Source organism: Lampetra fluviatilis, chromosome 34, assembly GCF_964198595.1.
Source record: "Lampetra fluviatilis chromosome 34, kcLamFluv1.1, whole genome shotgun sequence".
NCBI classification, from domain to species: Eukaryota; Metazoa; Chordata; class Hyperoartia; order Petromyzontiformes; family Petromyzontidae; genus Lampetra; species Lampetra fluviatilis.
The window spans coordinates 5,217,867-5,239,559 of record NC_136308.1 but is presented as its reverse complement, the minus strand read 5'-3'; the positions used below and the strand labels follow the sequence as shown (position 1 = coordinate 5,239,559).

General features: G+C 49.3%; 2 protein-coding genes across 4 annotated transcripts in view; one reads left to right on the top strand and one right to left on the bottom strand.

Moving 5' to 3' along the window:
- The window catches only part of LOC144944312 (semaphorin-3G-like), a 40,071-nt gene extending 28,068 nt beyond the window's left edge, over nucleotides 1–12,003 (top strand). The window contains exons 11-19 of the mRNA XM_078872376.1: nucleotides 649–880; nucleotides 1,961–2,052; nucleotides 2,191–2,232; nucleotides 4,076–4,233; nucleotides 5,558–5,635; nucleotides 7,391–7,467; nucleotides 8,387–8,526; nucleotides 10,148–10,494; nucleotides 11,641–12,003. Coding sequence (XP_078728502.1) covers nucleotides 649–880; nucleotides 1,961–2,052; nucleotides 2,191–2,232; nucleotides 4,076–4,233; nucleotides 5,558–5,635; nucleotides 7,391–7,467; nucleotides 8,387–8,526; nucleotides 10,148–10,494; nucleotides 11,641–11,821 — 1,347 coding nt within the window. The 3' untranslated portion in view covers nucleotides 11,822–12,003. The remainder of the gene's footprint in view (nucleotides 1–648; nucleotides 881–1,960; nucleotides 2,053–2,190; nucleotides 2,233–4,075; nucleotides 4,234–5,557; nucleotides 5,636–7,390; nucleotides 7,468–8,386; nucleotides 8,527–10,147; nucleotides 10,495–11,640) is intronic.
- Nucleotides 12,004–16,137: 4,134 nt separating this feature from the next.
- Nucleotides 16,138–21,693, bottom strand: part of LOC144944310 (transcription factor EC-like) — a 75,853-nt gene continuing 70,297 nt past the window's right edge. For 2 of the 3 annotated variants that reach the window (XM_078872371.1, XM_078872369.1), the window contains exons 7-8: nucleotides 21,382–21,547; nucleotides 16,138–19,550 (exon numbers count right to left, since the gene is read on the bottom strand). In XM_078872371.1, the coding sequence (XP_078728497.1) occupies nucleotides 19,089–19,550; nucleotides 21,382–21,547 (628 nt within the window). In that variant the 3' untranslated portion in view covers nucleotides 16,138–19,088. The remainder of the gene's footprint in view (nucleotides 19,551–21,381; nucleotides 21,548–21,693) is intronic. The other variant, XM_078872370.1, reaches the window with a different exon arrangement.

The following is a 21,693-nucleotide window of genomic DNA, read 5'->3' as shown; positions in this document are numbered from 1 at the left end:
CCGGTCGGAGCTGTCATTGTTACCCAACTGCAGTGACGCTTCAAGTCACGTGGTCTCGTCTGCACGCGCTACAAGCACGCGCTGTTGTGTTTGTCGCTGCTCGTGTTTTGATAGTTGCTGATTTTGTCAAATTTTTTGGTGTTTTAGCTACAATATTGTGGCATCTGTGAACCTATATGAATAACTTTTTTGAGAATGAAGTAGTATTTAAACTAAATTCTGATATTTAAAGGTGGAATTTTAATTTTGCTAGTTGTTTACGTCACTACTATTGCCATTACATTCAGTGATATACAGGAATTACGATTTGCGAGTAACATTAGTGCAAAAAACATTACTAAGGATTCTGTATGGTCTGGTACGGGCGGAAGTCCATGAGGGGTGACACCATGAGTTACCGCACTGGTGACACCAACCCTAGTAACACCACTGCATGTTGGCTATTTATCCCTTCTTTTAACGTTAAGTATACGCGTACGGTACTGGACAATGGGTTAGCGATTTGTGTGGATCCCTCTTCACGGTCCTCTTCCTCCACTCAATCCTGATACGTGTGACAGTAATCTCCACGTACATTCCACGGGACGTTTGGCCACTCTAAGGGTCCGTTTTTTGCCGTTCTCCTCCGCCCCCCCCCCCTACGCGCAGTGCCTCAGCGACCTGACGGCCCCGCCGGGCTCGGCCTACCACAGCACGCGAGGCCTGCCCGACGAGGTCCTGCACTTTGCGCGCTCGCACCCCCTCATGGACCAGCCCGTGCGGCCTCGCCACGGCCGCCCCGTGTTCGTGAGCACGCAGCCCGGGCGCCGGCTCACCCGCATCGCCGTCGATCGCGTCCAGGCGCAGGACGCCGCCTACGACGCCATCTTCCTCGGCACAGGTGACCCCGCGTGGCTGGGGTCACTCACCGCTGCTGGTGGTGGTGGTTGTGGGGAGCGGTAGTGGATCGGGTTGGCGCTGCGCCACGCTTCGAAACCGGCGACCCGAGTTAGATTCCCGCTCACGGCCACCACGATTATCTGTGCTGGTCCTGTGCATCCTCTAGGTCGACTTAGCCTAAAAATAAATGCCTGGTACGGTTGTGTAAACATCGCCACTTGCCCCAACAGTCTGTTAAAGGCTATACGGGGGATTTTTCTCTTTGCCTATGCTGCGGCCACTCATGGCTGTGTTAACCGTTGTTGTTTATAAACTGTTTATAATCTCTGGAGAAGTTTTATGGTCAATAAACTTTATTTAAAGCCAACACATGGGAGGTCAGAGCGCTGAGCTAGAAGCGCTGAGATCCTACGTTCGAATACAGCCAGCCGCCTGTGATAAAAACCAGGGTTCTCAAGTGTATTGAATTGATTGTCTCAGCCTAGTTTACCAATGGCTACATTGGGGCACATTCCAGCAAAGGTGGCCCATGAGCGCTGTCGACATGGCACAGATTGCTACAGTCATAACTTTGATTTGCCTTTGTTATGCGTTCAACTCAACCGCGTCTCAAAACCCGGTGGGCTTTGTTCATCGTGGCCTTCTTCCCTTGCCCAAATGGGGTGCAACTGCCTCTTTGCTTTGCTCCAACGCAAGTCACATTCTGCAATATTTTGCTGTCTTTTCTTGTATTTTCTGTTTGCACTCAGTCACATATTCACTTTAAGATGTTTTTTTGTTCATTTTTTGTTTGTTGCGGTTGCACCCGATTCAAGAGCCGAATGGCTCACAGGGCTATACCTAAATAAATGAACTTGAACTTGTAACCTACAGAGGTAGATTATGTTCTCTCTTAGTTAGCCACTCACCTTTAGTTGTCGAATGCCCTTCTAGATTTCACAAGCAATTCTTTCTTTGACTCGCTGCACTAGGATAGCAGCCAGCTCAGAGAAGCTGGCTCAATGCCCTGACATAGGCAATACCCTGAAAACTTAACCTTCCAGCCTGATAAAGTGCCCCCCGTTTTTTATGTTTCCTGCAGACACAGGGCAAGTGCTTAAAGTCATATCGATATCCACAAGCCAGGATTTTCCACCGGAAGAAATCATTTTGGAGGAAATTCAAGTATTTGAGGTAAAGAGTAATGGTAGTAATCACTGATCTGTGTACTCCATGGCATGCAGTCATGTGCATGGTATTTAAAGAGGACTCTGAACATTTATGATTAGATTTGTTCTGAAACAGCATTGATGTATTGTTTTGTTTTCACAGAAACCTTCGCCAATTCTTACCATGGACCTCTCTGTTAAAAGGGTAAGCCCAGGAGGACTTCACATTGGCTCTTTGAGCTTTCGGTATTTGTGGCAAGACCGAATACAGAGACAAACTCACTGCAGCTGTGCTTTAACCCACTTAAATCTAAATGTACCATAACATGCAGTGCTTGCGTTTCTTATATGCTCTGTAGGTATGGAGCTCAAACTTTAGGCAATAAAAATATTGCTCTTGGAACTCCTTGACGTAAAATAGTTGTGCCCAAGTGCAAATATAATGCCTTCCATGATTCAATGAACAGTCACCGCTTGGGGCAACAAAGTATATTTGGCATAAACATATAATAAATCATATCACGTTATCATCATCATCATCCTCTGCAGCAGCAACAGCCATTGGCTATCGACTGTTGGATGAATGCTTCCCCCCATCGTCGCCATCCTTCACAGTCCTGGGGTGCCACGCCACAATCCATCTGGCTCCCGCACGTGATTTCATTGCTCCATCTCCACTGTGGTCGTGCTCTCAGGAACGTTCTCGCCTTTAGCTGCCTTTCTGCCACCTGTCCTGCTCAGCAGGCAACATTTTGTCCTGGAAATGTGCCTTGCCCAAGCACATGGTAGCTTTTTATCAACGGTCATTACGATATATTTCATTGATCCACGCATTCCTCTTTCTGGCTCTGCGTGTAATTCCAAGCTTGCTTTTATCCACGTTTCTTTGATGGACTGTTGCATCGTGGATGGACCATGGCTGATGACAACGAATTAATGCACTGGAAAGCCTTTAACAGCTGTTCGTTTATAGTTTAACAAGTAGGCTTTCGCGACTAAATATCAACTGTTAGATGGAGACTTATCTATGCAGTATCGGTCAAAGAGGTTGTTGAGTGGAGGTTTTGGAGGGAGGGGTTGGGGGGAGCGTGGCAAGATCAGTTCATATATCTTCAAATATCTTAACCACAGATGGCAGCTGTGGCCAGGAATCAAACTCGGGCATCTTGGTTTGAGAGTGCATTGCGCTAACCACTATGCCACTGCTCGACTCCCTGCTATTATGGATTTCAAATTTTCCTTCCCCAAGCCGGGCGCTGTTAGCTATACACGCCTGTAATACAGCACTTTGGAGGCGTGGGTTGGAAGTTTGTGAAACTGATTTGAAAAGTGTATGGCAGTACGGCTAGTGGATGAAAATCCACCTGAACAAGCATTGAATGCTACGCCTCTCTCACACACACACGTGGGTTTCGTCCGGGTACTCCCCGTTTCCTCGCACATGTATAAACACTCAATATCCCAATATAGGGCCATAGAGCATTGGCGATTGCGAGCGCAGCTTCTGTCTGCCTTCTCACTTGTCCGTGGTATCCCACGCATCCTAGTCAACCCCTCTCTCTCTGTCTGAGAGTGAAACGAAAACCGCGCACGTTACAAATAAAAAATTCATTTAACAAAAAATTACGAAAATTATAATTACTCTTTGGTTCTTTCGGTAAAGTCACGCAGTTAGAAATAAAATAACGTGACTTTACCGAAAGAACCTAAGAGTATGGATTCCTGCAGTCACGAATGCTTCAAATCAAGATTGATTATTATAATTATCAATAATCTGGCAAGCCATCGGACAAAGATGGTGACCGCATCGCGCGCTTTCAGATGCGGCCGTCTGGAACGCTCTCCCTTCTGATATCAGGAAGCTACTGAGCTGTGCACTTTTAATCTAGATTGAAAACTAATTTCTTTAGAACACCTTTTCTGTTTAGTTTGCTGTCCTTCCCCCGCACCTCCAATTAGCACGGTTGGCTCCGTAGAGGCGTGAAAGAGGTTCAACACACACACACACACATATGTACGATGTCAAATTGGTTGCTGGCGGATTTCAGGGCAAGCTGTACGTGGGCACGCGGGAGGCGGCGGCGCAGGTGTCCCTGCAGCAGTGCGAGCTGTACGGCGCTACGTGCGCCGAGTGCTGCCTGGCACGAGACCCCTACTGCGCGTGGGACGGACATTCCTGCACCAAGTACCGGCACCCGGGCAAACGGTAAGCCCGGGGTTCCACTCACGGGGTCCGCTCTGCGGGTCCGCGGGTTAATCGCCGCCCTCGTTCTCACAGAGCCGCCGACGATAAAGGTGGAGTGAAACAGGAGGTGTTAAGATGTTCGACTACAGAATGGGTACCTCTTGCAAGGCAGCAAGTCTGCATTAACCACACGTACTTGTGGTGAACATGCAAACAAACATGCTCTGATAATAGATGGCATTGTCTTTGAAACTGATTGGCCTTCACCAGAAACAGCCTTCTTCATGGCCGAGTCTCACCACCAGTGGCAGAGCAGAGAACAACTCCAAAAGGCGAACAGCACAAAGACAATGCACGCATCAGAACACTTATAGCTCGGGTCGAGCAGTTAAAAGGTAAAACCTATTCTTACTTTTCATAATTTTTTGTTTGATACTGGGAAAAAGGGTCCCGTAGAGATAACGATGGAGGATTGTCAAGAGATAGGGGAGGAAGCAGTGAGCCCAATCTTCTCCCCTTCTCAGAACCCCCGGAGCACTGAGTTTGGGCTTCGGTATCCACCCGTCCCCTTCCTTTATTACGGTTCGTACCTTTTACCAGGCTCTTGTCCAAAATACACTTATAATCTGTTTTAAATACGTGATGAAGTTAGGGTACAAAATACAGGTTTTTAGGGTTAGATTGCGTAAATATATAATGTGTCGTTAAACCCGCCACCACCCGACACAGCCAACTAGTAAGTGTTGTCACGGAAATATAACGTGCCAATTCGTCAATTGTACAGCACACCAGTGTGTTGGAGAGCCAAGCCACAATATTTATAATTCGAGTATGACGTTTCGCCAGTAATTACAAATTGCTTCATCAGGCGACGGCCAGATTTGTGGAGTTATGGTAGCTTACAGCGAGTTATAGGTAGGTTCCTAATTAGCTGGGGGTTCTTCAGCTATATTTTCCCACGGGACGCGGAATAAAATTAACCTGCACCGGCGGGAGACGCGGTATCATGTGTCGCGCGTACAGACGTACGGCCTCTTTGTCACAATCCATTACTCAGCGAGGGCCTCGCCACGCCGTGCGGGTTGCGGGAGCTCTATGACCGTGCCTCACCATGCTGGTCAGTGCGGGTAGGTGAAGGCCGGAAACATTTGTGTGCGCTGGCCTCTGCTGCCCATGGCATTGCCCCTCCACGTATAACAGCATGCCGAGCATAGCGGTCATCCACCCATGCGCTGGCCAACTGAGATCAGTTGCACTCGGTATAATTTGGTCAGTTGGCGCTCGCTTGTTTATAAATGAAGGAGCTCTCTGTGTGACACTATGCTCTGAAACCTGCCCTGTGTAGGGGCGTCGACAATTGGGTGCAGCCAGGCCGGAAATCGAGGGGCGTTCCTACGGCAGGACAGAACTCACCAGAGTCCAGGTGCTTGCCTAACACAACCTTGAAATCCCCACAACTGCCGAGGTCATCATCATCACCACCGCTGTTGCTTTGTGGACCGATGTGCATCATGATCCGGAGCCCAGCCACACGCGGTTACCTTTTATCACGCACACATTTGGTGTGTCCGTGTCGAATGATCTGCCCCTCACTTGTGATTCAATGAATTGCCGTGATTCTGGAACATAATTCGTTGTGTGTTCTTATTGTGGTGAGTGGTAGCGCCTGTGGTGGCTGCAAGGTGACACGCAGGCCATTTACTTTCTCCAAGTGCGAATAAAATAAACGTTTAAAGTATTCTCTCACACACGATTTAAAGCGTGTATCCCGAGCTTTAGAATCGATGTTAATCGACGAATCAACGCATTATTCCATCCTGAGTACGCACGTAGTCATACACACACTCGACCCTACATTTTCTCTGTAGAAAATAGAGATGTGGTTTGTAGAAACAAAATTTAACACATGATCAAAGGCAAACTTCTTCCCGTATAACCTACATCGCCACTAGGGAGACAAAGGCGGCCGGGCGTGGTGTTATCCACCCACCTCCTTCGTGTGACGTGCCGGCCTTCGTAGGCGCTGCTCGCAATCAGAACTTGCCACAAAAGTCGACATTATTATTGACCCTATTAAAACTCACAATCACAACCATCTTTTCACATCTTTGTTAATGACAATGATAGAGAGAGAAAAAAAGAACCCAGTGCATTGGGAGCAGTGCCGAATTATCCTAGTAGCAAAAGTAGCTACACATGTAGCTACGGGCCCCGCACTTTCAAGGGCCCCACGCTAAATGCTTTCAAGCTATCAATTCCGGTTCAGTGATTCTGCACTTGCTCTATTACTATAGTAATATTCTGCCTTCAACTTTTATGAACGAGTGGGTGTCTAAGGTTAGCGATTTGGCGTATTATCTGGCTGTATAGCAAAAAAAAGCAATAACTTTACTATGCAAGTTAAAATGTATGTTTTTAATAGTTAGGGCCACTTTATAACATATGCTACAGTCCCTGCACTAGCTTAATCCGGCACTGATTTGGGAGCATGAATTCACGAAGTTCACGTGCACCGGGGTCCAGGTTTTGGGAACAGAAATGCACGGCATGTACACGCTCGCACCACTAGGGGTCACTAGAAGAACCGCAATCGATAAATATCGCCGCAGGGAGCTGGGTGAGTAAACACTGGGAAGCAATTGCGCGGTGAACCGCGTCTTCGCGTTTCGATTGCGTTCGCTTGGGAGCAGAGGTCGCAAATGGGTTTTGATTCCTTACCCGTACCCGGCTGCACCAGGGTCGCAAACGGGTACCCGTACCCTACCCGATACCCGGCTACCCATACCCGGCCGGGTATCGGGTAGGGTACGGGTATCGGGTACCCGATTGCGACCACTGGGATGAAGCCATGTTGCAGGCGCGGGTGGGTTGATTCTAGGAACTTGAATTGTGAGAAGAGACAAGACGTTGGGAAATGAGTGACACACAGTTACTCACCAGTGACTCACGGTCTACCCGTACCCGGCCGCACCAGGGTCGCAAACGGCTACTCGTACCCGGAGGCGCCCCGTACGTCTGTCGGTTGTGGGATTGGGATAGAGCTTGAGTGAGAACGTCGAATACACAGTGGAGGGGGGGTGGGGTCTGTGAGAAACGGATGGCGCTGTGGTATATTACGCGTGACGGGGCGCCCAGGTGTACATTGGTGCCCCGATGGACTCGGTCGTGTTGCCTTCAGGGCCAACCGGAGGATGAGGCGGCAGGATATCAGGAAAGGAGACGCTGCCCATCAGTGCTGGGATCAGCAATCTCGAGGTGCGATGCATCAACACGCCGTCTTAGCACGGGGGAAGTCACGTGTATGTTCGTGCGTCCTGTGTTTGTGCACACATTTGTTGTGTTCATGGAGTGGAGAGCAATCACTGGGTTCCAAAACGAAAGCAACTTGACTACAGTATCCTGGCCATGGATAAAGTCAGTGGTGATATTGAAACTGGTCTTGGGCCTGCCTAGGTCGACTCAGCCTTAAATGAGGACCTGACGAGGTGTGTGACCATCACGCACTTGATGGTGCTGGCCGCTCATTTGTTTTGCCAGCCTTAGTTGGGGCTCACGGAGCTTTGCCCAGCCGTCTGTATGGCTATGCCAGGGATCTGTGCTGGCACAGTGGTCAATATACCGACTTTAAACGCCTTTATCCAGTTAAATAAAATAAAAAAAATTCCCATTAGTTTAGGTTGCAAACAAATGAAAAATATATATATATATTGTACGCAACCGACCGCTATTATATTGATTTGAAGCTTTCATGACTGCAGGAATCCATACTCTTTGTTTCTTTCGGTAAAGTCACGTAGATATAAATAAAATAAAACAAATCATTGTTGCTGCATTGGCACTCGTGCACCGCCCATGCTCCTGGTGCTGTGATACACTTGGGCTAAGCCCATCCCCAAACCTTTATAAACAGTTTGCCTTTAGAAGCTGATTCCTTTGCCTGATGACGACCGCTTGTGTTGCTATCGAAACGTCGTGATGTTCTATTTTATTTCTAACAACGTGACTTTACCGAAAGAACCAAAGAGTACGCTATTATATATTTTTAAAATTCATTTACATTACGACGACCCGGAAGGGTGCATAGATCGGCCGCGTACGGGCAACTGGCGAGCCAGGGACCATGACCCCCTTGCTGGCCCCTGCCGCCACCCCGCACCTCCTCGCGCGCGTACAGCGGAGCTGTCCGAGGCCGTGGAGGAGACGGTGGTGTACGGCGTGGAGAGGAACGCCTCGCTGCTCGAGTGCCGCCCCCCGTCCCTGCGCGCATCCATCACGTGGCTGGTGCAGCACGCCGCCAGCGAGCAGCGCGAGCAGGTGCCCCACGTTGCCCCCACGATGCCCCCCGCCACGCGCGCCCTTCTTCACACCTCCCCACTACTACCCCACCCAGTGCCCCACGTGCCACCCCCCCCCACCCGTGCCCCCCACCCCGCGTGGACTCCTCCAGACCCCGCCCCACCACCACCCCATGCCCCCCTGCCCCACGTGCCCTCCACCCCCTCCCTCACTACCACCCCCGTGCCCCCCTGCCCCACGTGCCCTCCTCCACCCCCCCACTACCACCCCGTGTCCCCCTGCCCCACGTGCCACCCCCCCCCACCCGTGCCCCCCGCCCCACGTAGACTCCTCCAAACCCCCCCCCCCCCACCACCACCCCGTGCCCCCCTGCCCCACGTGCCCTCCTCCACCCCCCCACTACCACTCCGTGCCCCCCTGCCCCACGTGCCACCCCCCCCCACCCGTGCCCCCCGCCCCACGTAGACTCCTCCAAACCCCCCCCCCACCACCACCCCGTGCCCCCCTGCCCCACGTGCCCTCCTCCACCCCCCCACTACCACCCCGTGCCCCCCTGCCCCACGTGCCACCCCCCCCACCCGTGCCCCCCGCCCCACGTAGACTCCTCCAAACCCCCCCCCACCACCACCCCGTGCCCCCCTGCCCCACGTGCCCTCCTCCACCCCCCCACTACCACCCCGTGCCCCCCTGCCCCACGTGCCCTCCACCCCCTCCCTCACTACCACCCCGTGCCCCCCTGCCCCACGTGCCCTCCTCCACCCCCCCACTACCACCCCGTGTCCCCCTGCCCCACGTGCCACTCCCCCCCACCCGTGCCCCCCGCCCCACGTAGACTCCTCCAAACCCCCCCCCCCACCACCACCCCGTGCCCCCCTGCCCCACGTGCCCTCCTCCACCCCCCCACTACCACCCCGTGTCCACCTGCCCCACGTGCCCTCCTCCACACACCCACTACCCCACCCCGGGCCACCCACCCTCCCTGCCACTGCGCACTCCTCCACACCCCCCTGTGCTCATAACCATCACGTGAACTCCGGTCATCCTCGCAGCGGGGGGGTTTGGCTGGCCATCGAACAAAGGCGGTCACCGCATGTGCTCCGGCCGCCGTCTGGAACGTTTTTCCTTCCGATATAAGGAAGCCACTGGAGCTCTGTACTTTTAAATCATCTAGATTGTAAGTTTAGAACTGCTTTTTTTATTTAGTTTGTTGTCCTTCTCCTGCACCTCCGATTAGCACGGTTTGATATGTACGGTGCGAAAGAAGTTCAACATACCTAATTACATATTTGATTATATGTGAGTATTATAATTCCACCCCCAGTTTCAGACAGAGCCAGTGGTGGACCTAAGGAACAGTGTGGGGCAATGGGGGCATTCCCTGCCCTTCGTGCCCTTAAGACCTAAACAGAAAAAAAAATCGGTATTTTTATTCTACTTATCGGAGAAAATAGATTTAATGTATTTTTTATTATTAATGTGGGGCCCTTGTTAAAACGCTTTAGATTCCGGGACATCCCCCCCCCTTCTCCCTCACCCCTTGAGAAGTTTATATATCCATCTCTGGACAGATGCTTTCGGCCTTACTTAAAGAGGCGTTGCAGATAATGTCCCTCCTGCGCCGCCACCGCCGGCCGCACAGGTGAAGACGGACGAGCGGGTCCTGAAGCTGGAGCAAGGCCTCCTGTTCCGCACGCTGCACGCGCTGGACAGCGGCTCGTACACCTGCCGCACGGACGAGCTCGGCTACCAGAGGGCCCTGCTGCGCGTGGAGCTTCGCGTGCTCACCGCCGAGCGGGTGGGGCGAGCTCTCCTCGCCGGCGGCAGGCTCTCCGCCGCGGCGACGGCCGGGTCCGCCGAGGAGCGATCCCCGGGCAGGGCGGGCGCGGCCACTGGCGAGGGCCACGACGCGACCGACGACCGGCAGCGCCGCTGGGATCCGTGCGACGAGATGGACACCGGGGGCAGCCGCGACGTGCCCAAGCTTTGGTACGCCGACGGCGACTTCGGTTCGGTGCAAACTTGCCGGTTGGCAGGGCCTTTCTCCAGGCTTCAGTAGGGTTGGCACCTCTCCCCAGTTTTCCGAGGGCGTTGAGGGTAGCTGACCTGGGAGCTCTGCAAGTCTTCCCGGGACGTCAAAATATATTTGTATTTCACATTTGCGTATTAATGCGACACACCAAGACAATGCATTATATGTAGTTCTCCCTTCATCTGGTATCGTGAGATATTCTTTCCAGGGTATGGTGTTATTTTTTGTACCTCGAGATGGCAAGCCTAAACGTCTGCCATCTACATCTGTGTCCAGTCGGATTGGGGCCTGGTGTGAAGGAATTAAATGGGGCATCCCCCTTGTTTTATCTGCGTCCCCTCTCATCCCGTGTCTTCGCGTCAATCAGGGTTTTGTAATATCAATACCACTTTGGTGGAGCTAGTGTTTTTTCTTTGTATAGGTTTGCCCTCACCATAGAAATGTGGAATCTTGACCACTGGCTCATAGCTGTAAACTTGAAGTGAGCACCACTTCAGTCTCATTCAAGTGGGAATCTACTTTGACCTTTTAGTTTTTTTCATTTATGGGGCTTCATTACTGTGAAGTGCACTTCTAGTACAGACATCAACCACAACCGCCATTCTTCACTAAGGCATGGGACAAACCCAAGTGCCATGGGTTCATTGACTGAGCTGACTAGCAGATGCACCAACTGCACTCCCCACTATGCCTGTTTGCTGCGTTTTAGCTGCCCGGCAGTCCACACATTTTTAAGCATCCTCCACCCTCTATTATTGGAGGGTGACTGCCTCCAACTGCCCACTACTGAACGCCCTTACTGACAGGAGACACACCCAGCCGGGCGGGTAACAAATATGAAACAAGACTCTTTAGTTTCTCATCCGATAAATAATCTCCCTTGCCTTTTCTGTGTGGACTGCTGTAAGCGGCACTGTAGTCATATTTCTCAACGCACCAGGAACGTCGACTGGAGAAAGGTGATTGCCATCTTTTCGTGAAAATCAACACGGTGAGAAATGAAATGGACATCAAAGTCAAGAGGTCGGTTCCACCACTATACCTCTCCACGGATCATCCCCTCACCGCCGCTTTGCGCTGTGCTGTCACCCCCGCGCCTGCAGGTACGGCGACCTGCAGGCCATGTTTGGCCGCGGTGGACCGTCGCGCCAGGCCGAGGAATTCTGCCAGAGGCTGTGGTGCCAGCGGTGGGGCCACGCGAAGCACAAGACCCACGTGGGCAAGTGGCGGCCTCTTCAGGACAGTGTGCACAGCAAGAGCAACAGAATCCCGCGCAGCGTCTGAGCAGGCGCCGGCTGCGAGCAGCCACAGGGCCCCGGTGGCAGAGGCGTAGCTAGGGGGGGGCAGGGGGGCACATGTGTCCCCGGGCGCCAAGGTAAAGGGGCGCCAAAATGAGGCTTACAACTTCTTGTTTCTTTCGGTAAAGTCACGTAGAAGGGAAGTAATAAAATAATAGTAAAATAATAATAAATAATAATAATAAAATAATAATAAAAATAACACATAATAAAATAATTATTATGTTTTATTTTTATTATTGTATTACTTCCCTTCTAGGTGACTTTACCGAAAGAAACAAGAAGATAAATCCCTGCAGTCACGAAAGCTTTAAATCGAAATTTAGGCTTACAACGTTACATTATAACTTTTTGCGGCGGGCGCGGCAGCCTGAAACTACCGCACAAATCTACACCTCAACCTAAAAGTTTATATATCCCGCCACACACAGCCTACATGTCATGTAATTACATTTTGGTATGTGATTAAACGGGGGGGTGGGGGGGGGCGCCAATTTTATACTTTGTCCCCGGGCGCAAAATATCCTAGCTACGCCACTGCCCGGCGGGGTATTGGAGTGGAGCCGTCGGTGCTCCCCCCGTCTTGCATGAAACAAACGGATTCCAATTTTTAGTATTAATATACTTCACAGTGGAACTCTTTTTCGACAGTGATGTGTTTTGGGGATGCTTTCGACAGGTCTAAACCGTCTTCGACTACCCAGGAAGGTAAACGCTCCTGAAGATGCGGAAATTAATAATTGTGGCAGCGGCAAAGAATCAATGATCATCTTTAACATCGTATTTATACTTTGTCGTCATCAATAATCCATTATCATAAATATGGTGAAGTTAGTGGCCGCATGAATGGCTGCCACTGTTTGACTAGTTTTGTGAACATACACTTCCTGGTAACTCCTCTAACCTGCGGATACACGATAACACAAACACTCGAGCTGTGGATAATACGAATCTCTGCGGATAAGATCCGTTAGGAAGAGTGGATAAGAGTGGTGAATGAGAGGTGTTTTACTGTCTATGCGTTGGAGTTGAATTCAGTAAAGATGTACATCTGACGTAACAGCATTTTTGATAGCTTGACCGAGTGTGTTTAGATGTGTGAATTTTATTTTGTTCTCTTTGGAAAACTATACTTTCTTCCTGTCATCTCAACTGCTTCTGAAATGCTGTCATTATTGCAAAACGTTGATGCTATTGCACGAGCAGTCCTCGTAACCGTGGCGTTGCTCATCTTCGGCATCTACCGTCTCAGTGGCGATGGTGGCACACGGCTGTAAGAGAGCACTGCGGTAGCCAAGGTTGGTGGATCACACGAACGTCGTGAAAGTCCCGTCCCGTGGGAGTCGAGGTTGCCATACCCTGACTTGCTTAGAGAATACCGCACAGCAAGGGGACGAATCTCCATCTGTTCCATCTGTTCCACCTGTATGGGATCGAACGTTGCCTCCCTCATACACGTGGGAGGTTTTGTTTGCCGGGTGCTCCGGTTTCCTCGCATGCGTTGACTGATAACACCTTAATATGCAGAGGACCACAGAGCTTGGGGGAGAATTTTGCACCGGCTCACCTCCTGGCTGCCTTTCCCACTTGTAAGTGGTTATTCACGCCTCTGAGTCTTTCTGTCTATGCGTGTTACAAGTTGAAATTATTGTTATAGCTTACCTCACTACAATGCCAAATTAATATTTCTTTTACCTACATTACGCGTGCAATGATGAGTAAGTTATGTCAAGGCTGATTTATGTCTACAACATGTAATTCTAGAGGTGAGTCATAAATAGAACGAGCTTGTCCATACAAAGAACAATGTTTAAGCCATTTTATGTACATATTATATTTTTTAAGTCGATTTTCACATTGTGGTTTAGGATTGCAGTATACATTTACACTTTACGTGTTTGAAGATGTTTTTGCTCATAAGATAAAGAAATAATGTTCACAACTGCATCGTGGTAGTAATGATTTTAACGATTTTAAGCTCTTTATCAACCTACGCTGATCAGCGTGAAGTATGCATTTTGAACTTCTTTCGCGCCGTACGTAACCAAGCGTGCCAATCGGACGTGCGTCTAAGGACCAAAAACTTAACACAAACAGCAGTTGTAAAGAAAGGAGTTTTCAATCGAGTATGTATGTTGAAGTATGGTCCAACAACCCCCATAAGGCCTTCATCCAGCATTAAATTGGCATGGTTAAACTACCATGGGTGCTGCATAATGCACGGGCATATTATGACTTTGAAACCCCCGCCCACCTCCTACGCATTTCACAAGTAGTGACTAATCCCATATCTGCATTTCCCATAAATATGCTAAATTCCTCTTGATATGCACATTCTTTTGTCAAGGCGCTCTTCCCCCTCCAACCCAGCTTAAATATACGGTCCAAGCCTGGGGTGTTTCATTCAGACGCTGTCTTTCCGACAGACCTGTTCTTCACCTGAGGACGGCTGCTTGCGTTGTGGCCGAAACGTCGTGAGAATGATTTACTGTTTATTTTTATTATTTTATTATTTCCCTTCTACGTGACTTTACCGAAAGAACCAAGAAGATACCGTGGGTGCATTATTACTCTTAGCCCAGTGTATATCAGCCCTTTTGCAATTCTGCATTGGCGGCAATCATGGCTTGTTGGCTCGTCAAGACCGGTCCTGGTTCCTGAGGCCATCACAAGGACATCTTGTCTCAGTTCCCATCATCTTGGCATTAGCGGCGTGACCTCAGGCCGAGGACTTTACATCGAGGCAGCCGCCTTGACAGTTGCCTCGGTCAAGAGGATCCCGCCTTGACCGGCCCTAACAGCGGCCTTTGACCTAGAAGGCTTTCCGGCCTAGGTGTCAGCTTTGGTCCTGCGGCTGCCAGCCTCGAACCTCAGGCTTGTGGCCCTCGATCTTGGGCCTCGTAGGGTCTCAAAAGCCTTGAATCCTGGACTGGAGGCGAGTGGCTGCAGTAGAGGATAAGCGCGTCGAGAGATGTTGTGCTTTTCGTTAGAAAGTATTTATTGTCAAAAAAACTGGGTCATTGAAGGACGCTTAAAAAAAAAAACTGACATCGGTAACAAACAGTTCCCGGGTCGGACATTCTGAAGAAATATTACAATGCCATTAAAAAAGGGTTTCTTTGCTTTAAAACACACTCCCAACAATTACTGTCATATATTGCTACTTCGTTTGTGTATATATTAAGTATTATCAATATATAATTCTATGATTTGCCTACCATTACACTGCATTCAAATAAAAAGTACAAAATCAGTTGCTGTATTAAAAAAAGGTAACGATCACAGGAGAAAGATATATGCTGCACGCTGCAACTAAGACACGCACACATTCACTTTGAAGGAAATATTTCGAAGGCACTCGATGCTATTTATTACAATATGAGATTGCCGCAGGCTTAATATACGAGAACGAACCCTTTTATGCTCTTATAAACCAATCGCTTTCCATCGAAAACAATAAACGCTCTTCTTCAGTTCACCCCTATGGCGTGTGCTGCTTGAGACTACGAACGCACGCTCAGGTAAAGGCAGTGGCTCAAGAAAATATTTTTTAAAAGGGGCCCTGGGTCTGGTTTTTACACAGGGAAGTACACGGGCGACGCAAGAGGCTTAAGTATGTACCTATGTTGAAACTTCTTTTGCACCGTACGTAGCCACCCGTGTTAATCGAAGGTGCGGGGCGAAGCACAAACTAAACACGACAAAAAAAAGTGGGAAGGTGGTTGTGGAGGGCAGGGGACATGAGGTGGGGACGGGTTGAGGCGCCATGCAACACCACACATGTCACGCCGTAATAAAGCAAAATCATCTATCGCTAAAGGGACAGGAGGTGGCTGAGATCCACAAGCAAATAATACGTGTTTGGATTCCTGCTTCAGGTCACAGGATTTTTATTTTACCCAACCCCTCAGCTACAGTGTCTACTGAGCAAGGTTATTTTTTACATAATCCGGAGTGCCGTTGCAATTGCATTGCTAATGCAATACACACACGGATTCATCTTGTGCTGTTCGAGCAGCGGATAGCGCACTGTGCTATGAACCTGGCAACCCGAGTTAAATTCCCGTCAAAGGCTGACATCACTCTTCTTGGTTCTTTCGGTAAAGTCACGTAGAAGGGAAGTAATAAAATAATAGAAATAAAACATAATAAAATAATTCTCACGACGTTTCGGCCACAACGCAAGCAGCCGTCCTCAGGTGAAGAACAGGTCTGTCGGAAAGTCCTCAGGTGAAGAACATGTCTGTCTTTCCGACAGACCTGTTCTTCACCTGAGGACGGCTGCTTGCGTTGTGGCCGAAACGTCGCGAGAATTATTTTATTATGTTTTATTTCTATTATTTTATTACTTCCCTTCTACGTGACTTTACCGAAAGCACCAAGAAGATGAATCCCTGCAGTCACGAAAGCTTTAAATCGAAAAAGCTGACATCACTGGCCAGTGATATCTGACAAGGTCCTGGCACCCCCTTAAACCACCAGCGCTGACCACCGCAACGACAGTTGATAGAACAACCGCCGACAAGCGGTAGGGAGGCCCTCACCCAGCGGTGGGTTGTTGACAAAAGGACAGTCAAGTTTTTGAAGACGGAGAATAAAAGGATTCCTCCACAATTCTGGCTGTCGCCTGATGAGGCTGGTTGTTGTAATTACCGGAGAAATGTCACAGTACTCCAATTGTAAATGTTGTAGTGAGGCTTACTCTTCAACACACCGGTGTGCTGAACTAGTAATGAATTGGCCACGTTTCGTTTACGTAACAAACCTTACTAATTGGCTGTGTCGGGTGGTGGCGGGTTTTATGACACATTTATATTTGCCCAATCTAACCCAAAAAACGTCTATTATGGGCAGTTTAATTATTTAAATGATCGATTAGTGTGTATTATTGATAATACATTTTACTGTCAAAATTAGGTTAATTGGATTCTACCCCTCCTGTATTCTATATCCCACAGAGATTCTGTTAGATTTTTTCCCCAACATCTTTATTCTGCACGTGCCAGGAAACCAGAGTGCGCAAAGAAAATCCACGACGAGAGGGGGGGATGACACTAAAACGCCAGTGATCATCCAGCGACTATGTTTATGTACCTGGCACTACTACCAACCAACAATATATTGTACACCGATTCTAGGCCGTATCAACGCACGGCTGAGGGCTCAATGCTGACGAGGGCTATCTTAATTCCAGAGCTTAGTAGGCTAACTTGAAACATAAGGAATTTGTAAATGCACATTTACCCCTAAAGATTGCACTGGGAAAATGAGGCTCATGCCAAATTGAATTTGCACTTTGCATTGCCGTTAAGGATTTGGGAACTCGTGTTTCACAGTGCTTACAATAATGGCACATTTTTCATTTTAATATAAAATGGCAGCAAGTCGCAGCTTAACTTTCACAACCTTTGCATTTGTTTTGTTTAACAAAACCATTCGAAGACTATGATAGTTTGCATAATATGTAAGTCGAAATTACATTTTAGCTCGCAGGGCTGTCAAGTCTCGATGGGCCTAACACTAAACCCCTTCCCCCAGAACTTTCACATCCTAAAACACACAATGCACACATACTTTCCAAATTCACCAAAAACTCAAAATAAATATCATCATACTCTTCGGTTTTTTCGGTAAAGTCACGTAGGTAAAATAATAAAAAATAATAATAAATTAAATAATACTAAATGAAAAATAACTAAATTAAATCACGACGTTTCGGAGGCAACACAAGTCTCCGTCTTCAGGTGGGACCGTCACAGCTAAATTTACTGTATCAGTATTATTTTTTTACCTACGTGACTTTACCGAAAAAACCTAAGAGTATGAATCCTTGCAGTCACGAAAGCTTCAAATCTAGAAATATCATCATTATCATATAACCCTCATTGCACTCATTTATAGTGTGTAATTTTTCTTATTTTTTCCTCCAATTTATCCTGACTGCTTCGTGTGTCACGTTATGAGATGAAGAAGACATTGGGGTCTCTCGTAAGTGAACGAAGGGCCCACTGAAGCAGGAACCACAGAAGTACTTTTGAGATCCTTTGAGTTACTTCCGGTTGACAGGTTAGATTGACAAAAAATGGTGTTACCCTCACTTGACAGCCCTGTGACTTTGGATGTACAGTATCAATCGCAAGATTAAACCTCTAAAAACATGCTCAGATGTACAAGTTATTGAAAAAGTATATATGTATATAAAAAAAGACTAAGCAGTCATTTAAAATCTTAAAAATATATATATATACTGTATGTACATATCCGTTTAATAAAACAATTTCCTTTTATTTAGTGTTAAAGGTACAATAAGTCACGCAGGCTAAACACTGCACATTGTGCGCCGCTGAACACCCACGCACTCAAAACCGACCCCCGTCAAGATTTAACGTCACACGACGACTCGGGGCTCACGTGGTTCGTGACGGGTTCCGTGGATTTGCTCGATATAGAAGCAGGGCTTTGTGCGTCGGTGTCAAGGCCCTCTTTTTCGCGCAAACGACTTCACGCACTTGCACACAGACCCGTCAAAAAACTCTCCCCCGGGGGCGGGGGGCGGGGTGCGATGTCTGCGATGCACCACTCGGAGACAACACGTTGGCACGTGCGGATGAGGCTGACCAAGGTTCCAGCGATGCCACGTGCATTGGAAATTTATAGAGGGGGCGAACGTAATGTGCCATTCGTGGATGTTGCCACTTTTCCGTCCTATCTTTTTTTGCGGGCGTCAGCAGGCGAATATCTCCGCTAAAACAAAAGGAGGGTGGAGGGGGCAAGTCAGCCGTTTCGTCAAAGCGGGGAAAATTTGGTATTGGCCCAGAGTGGATTTAATGCACCCGTTTAACCATCGTCAACGCGACTCGCTTCACATTGTGTTGATCTCCTGTTTGGCGTGCGTGTCTTTGTTGCGACACATTGGGTATGGGCCGGCAGTGGCATTCGTTTGGCAAGCCTCACACAGTGCTGCCCGCCGCGTGGTTTTCTCAGCGACTCCGCCTTCATTGAAATGCAAGCGTTGTAAACATGGGTCCTCTCGTTTGGCAGAACTTGGTAGATCGACAGAAGAAAAATCACGCGCCGGACTGCACCGAGCACCCGATATGAGTGTGCCACGCATCGTGGAAACGGTTAAGCATCACGTATTGCACCTTTAAACTGAAGAATAACTTGAGCTACTTTGCTTTTTTTTTATTCCGTATAAAACTTCCCAAAAAAAGATACAAATCTTCGGACATTTTGCCCGCGGAGGCGACGGATCACATTTCCTCCCCGTCGTCGTCGTCATCGTCACTGAAGCTGCTGCACTTGGAGGCGGATGGGGAGATGGAGGACAGTAAGGGGTCCGACTCGCCGATCGGAGACATACCATCGTCCAGCAGAAAGTCCCTCAGCCTCAAGCCGTTGCCAAACGGGCCGCTGCCATAGTCCAAAAAGTTAGCCGCCGGGTCCCCGTGACCGGACAGGTGATCGGAGTGGTGGTGACCCAACACGTCCTGGTGATCCGGTTCCAGGGGATTGGAGTAGCCGAGGGTGCCGTCGTTGAGGTCGAGGATGGTGACGTGGCTGGAGTTGGCGGGGATGGGGGCGGTGGGCAGCAGCGAGTATTCGAGGCCGTGGGACGGGATGCCCGGCTCCTGCTTAATGGACGAGCTGCTGAGATCACCGGTGGCCTGCGAGGGTGTGGGCAGGCCGTGCGCCCTCGCCTGCATCTCCAGCTCCTGGTCGGGAGAAGAGCCACACGGAGAGGAGGGCGGCAGTGAAGCCATTCACTGTCACATTCACTTTCGGCACGATGGGGCCGTTTCAAGATTTCAGTGATGTACGTGATAATATGAACCGCACGGGCCTGAACCCTAATGCAGAGTTAATGCTACACTAAATCGAAAAGGTATTCGAAGCTTACCTGAATTGGTGCAGGGGATTGTGTGTTTTTATGGGGGGTGGAGTGGTCAGTGGTCAATTAACCTGCTAACCTCAGTTCGAATCCTGGCCAAGGCTAACATCAGCGGCATGATAGGAAAGTTGAAATTGCATGGCCCTGGCGTTCCAGCGTCACCTTCTGCCGACCGTTTTAGACTTCACCCCCTACCTAACGCCTTACCAATTGGTCCTAGCGACCCCTGGTGGTGACAAGTGGCAAATCTCACGCACTGCCCGTTACCCAACGCCAGATGCCAAAAAATGTTTATAAGTTCCCCAGCAGGCGCGGTTTGTCCACTAGGGGCGTTGGGGCGCCGCCCCACCAAGCAGCTGGAGAAGAGAAATTATTTCTCTAATAAAAAAAGTACTTTCCTATTAAAAAAATATCGTGTAAAAAAACAGTAAATGTAACGATTATTTCAACGTGAATTGCCTAATGAATATTTTAAGTTTTTCATATTCGAAACCACTGCACCACCACAGTCTGACTTGTGCCTCGGGGAGGTCTCGGGGCGGCTGTGAAGGCGTCCGAGTGAGAGATTTTCCCTTCGTTCATTGCGATTCGCAGCTTCGCATTTTCGCCACGTCGTTTGAGACCCATTCAGGACGATGAGAGAGGCACCCGTGGCTGTAATCACGACGATGTCACGACGCGAGGTGGCACTGGGGAAATGTAGCAGGTCACGGCTTTTGGCAGTGTCAAAGTGGTTGTGTCGTGTAGACTTGAGGATCATGGGAACAGCATTAAAGTGCTTTGTTGTTTTGTTTCGTATTGTTTATAAAGTCCTACCGTTGTTAGATAAGACAGTTGTATCACTTTCACGGGAAGGACAATGACGTGACGAGGTTTTTCTTATGTAGAACACCATATATTCAAAGGTAAATCACAACAGCCCCACCTAGTGGACATGTCACGAGCCGCCACTGCTTCCCAGGTGAGGTCAAACACCCTCTTGTCCAGGGGTCAGCAACCTGCGGCTGCAGAGCCGCATGCGGGCTCTTTAAAGACTGCTTCGTGACGTTGCGTATTCACCACTTGCACTGCGGCTCTTTAAAAATTGCGTTTTTTACCAAATTGGAAAAAAAAATTAGCTGACCCCTGCTCTTATCAAAACGACCTACGTAGAGGGGGTGTTTTTGTTTAGATCGTTGCCACATTTACTCACCTTTGTACTATGCCTCGAATTATAAGTGAAATGACAAACGTAACTGGGAAGAAAAAATAATCTAAAGTGTACACGTGGTCATGTAGTAGCCATTTTGTCAATCCACCACTGAATGAGAGCCTCCCCCAATTGCCATGAGGGTAGTGAGGGTCATGTGACTATACTTCACTGCGCTGTTCACTGCGGGTTGGTGAAGCGAGGAGGGCCCAGGACCGTGTAACGGGTCCGGTTCAGATATCACTCGCTCACTAACTAACGTCAGCCACGGGAGCGAGCCGAACTCATCTCGCGGGGCGGATAGCTCCGGTCATCGCGCTCACCACCAGCGCAACAGCTTCACCCCGACCACGTGACACACACGTTTGAACTTCTTTCGAAACCGCGCGTAACCAACCGTGCTAATCGGAAGTGCGGTGGCGGAGAGCGTGGACGAACAGAGACTCACGCCGACCGCCGGCCTCACCTGGACCCGCATGACGAGGCTGCGGTTGGCGTGCTCGAGCCTGCGCTGGCGAGCCTCCATGTCGCGTGAGCGCTGCTGCTCCTTCTGCAGTCGCCGGATGTAGTCGACCGACGCCTTCAGGATGGTTCCCTTGTTCCAGCGCATGTCCCTGCGTTCGCACAGGTCACTTCTCTTGTTTTATTTGCTTTGTTTTTACAGGTTTGTTTTCTGCGCTGCGTAGGCGGGCCTTTGTTATTTTTCTCGCTGAATATGTGTCCACGTTGCCAGCCAGCCAGCTGGAGTGGACATGTGATGAGTAGCCGCAGCGATTTC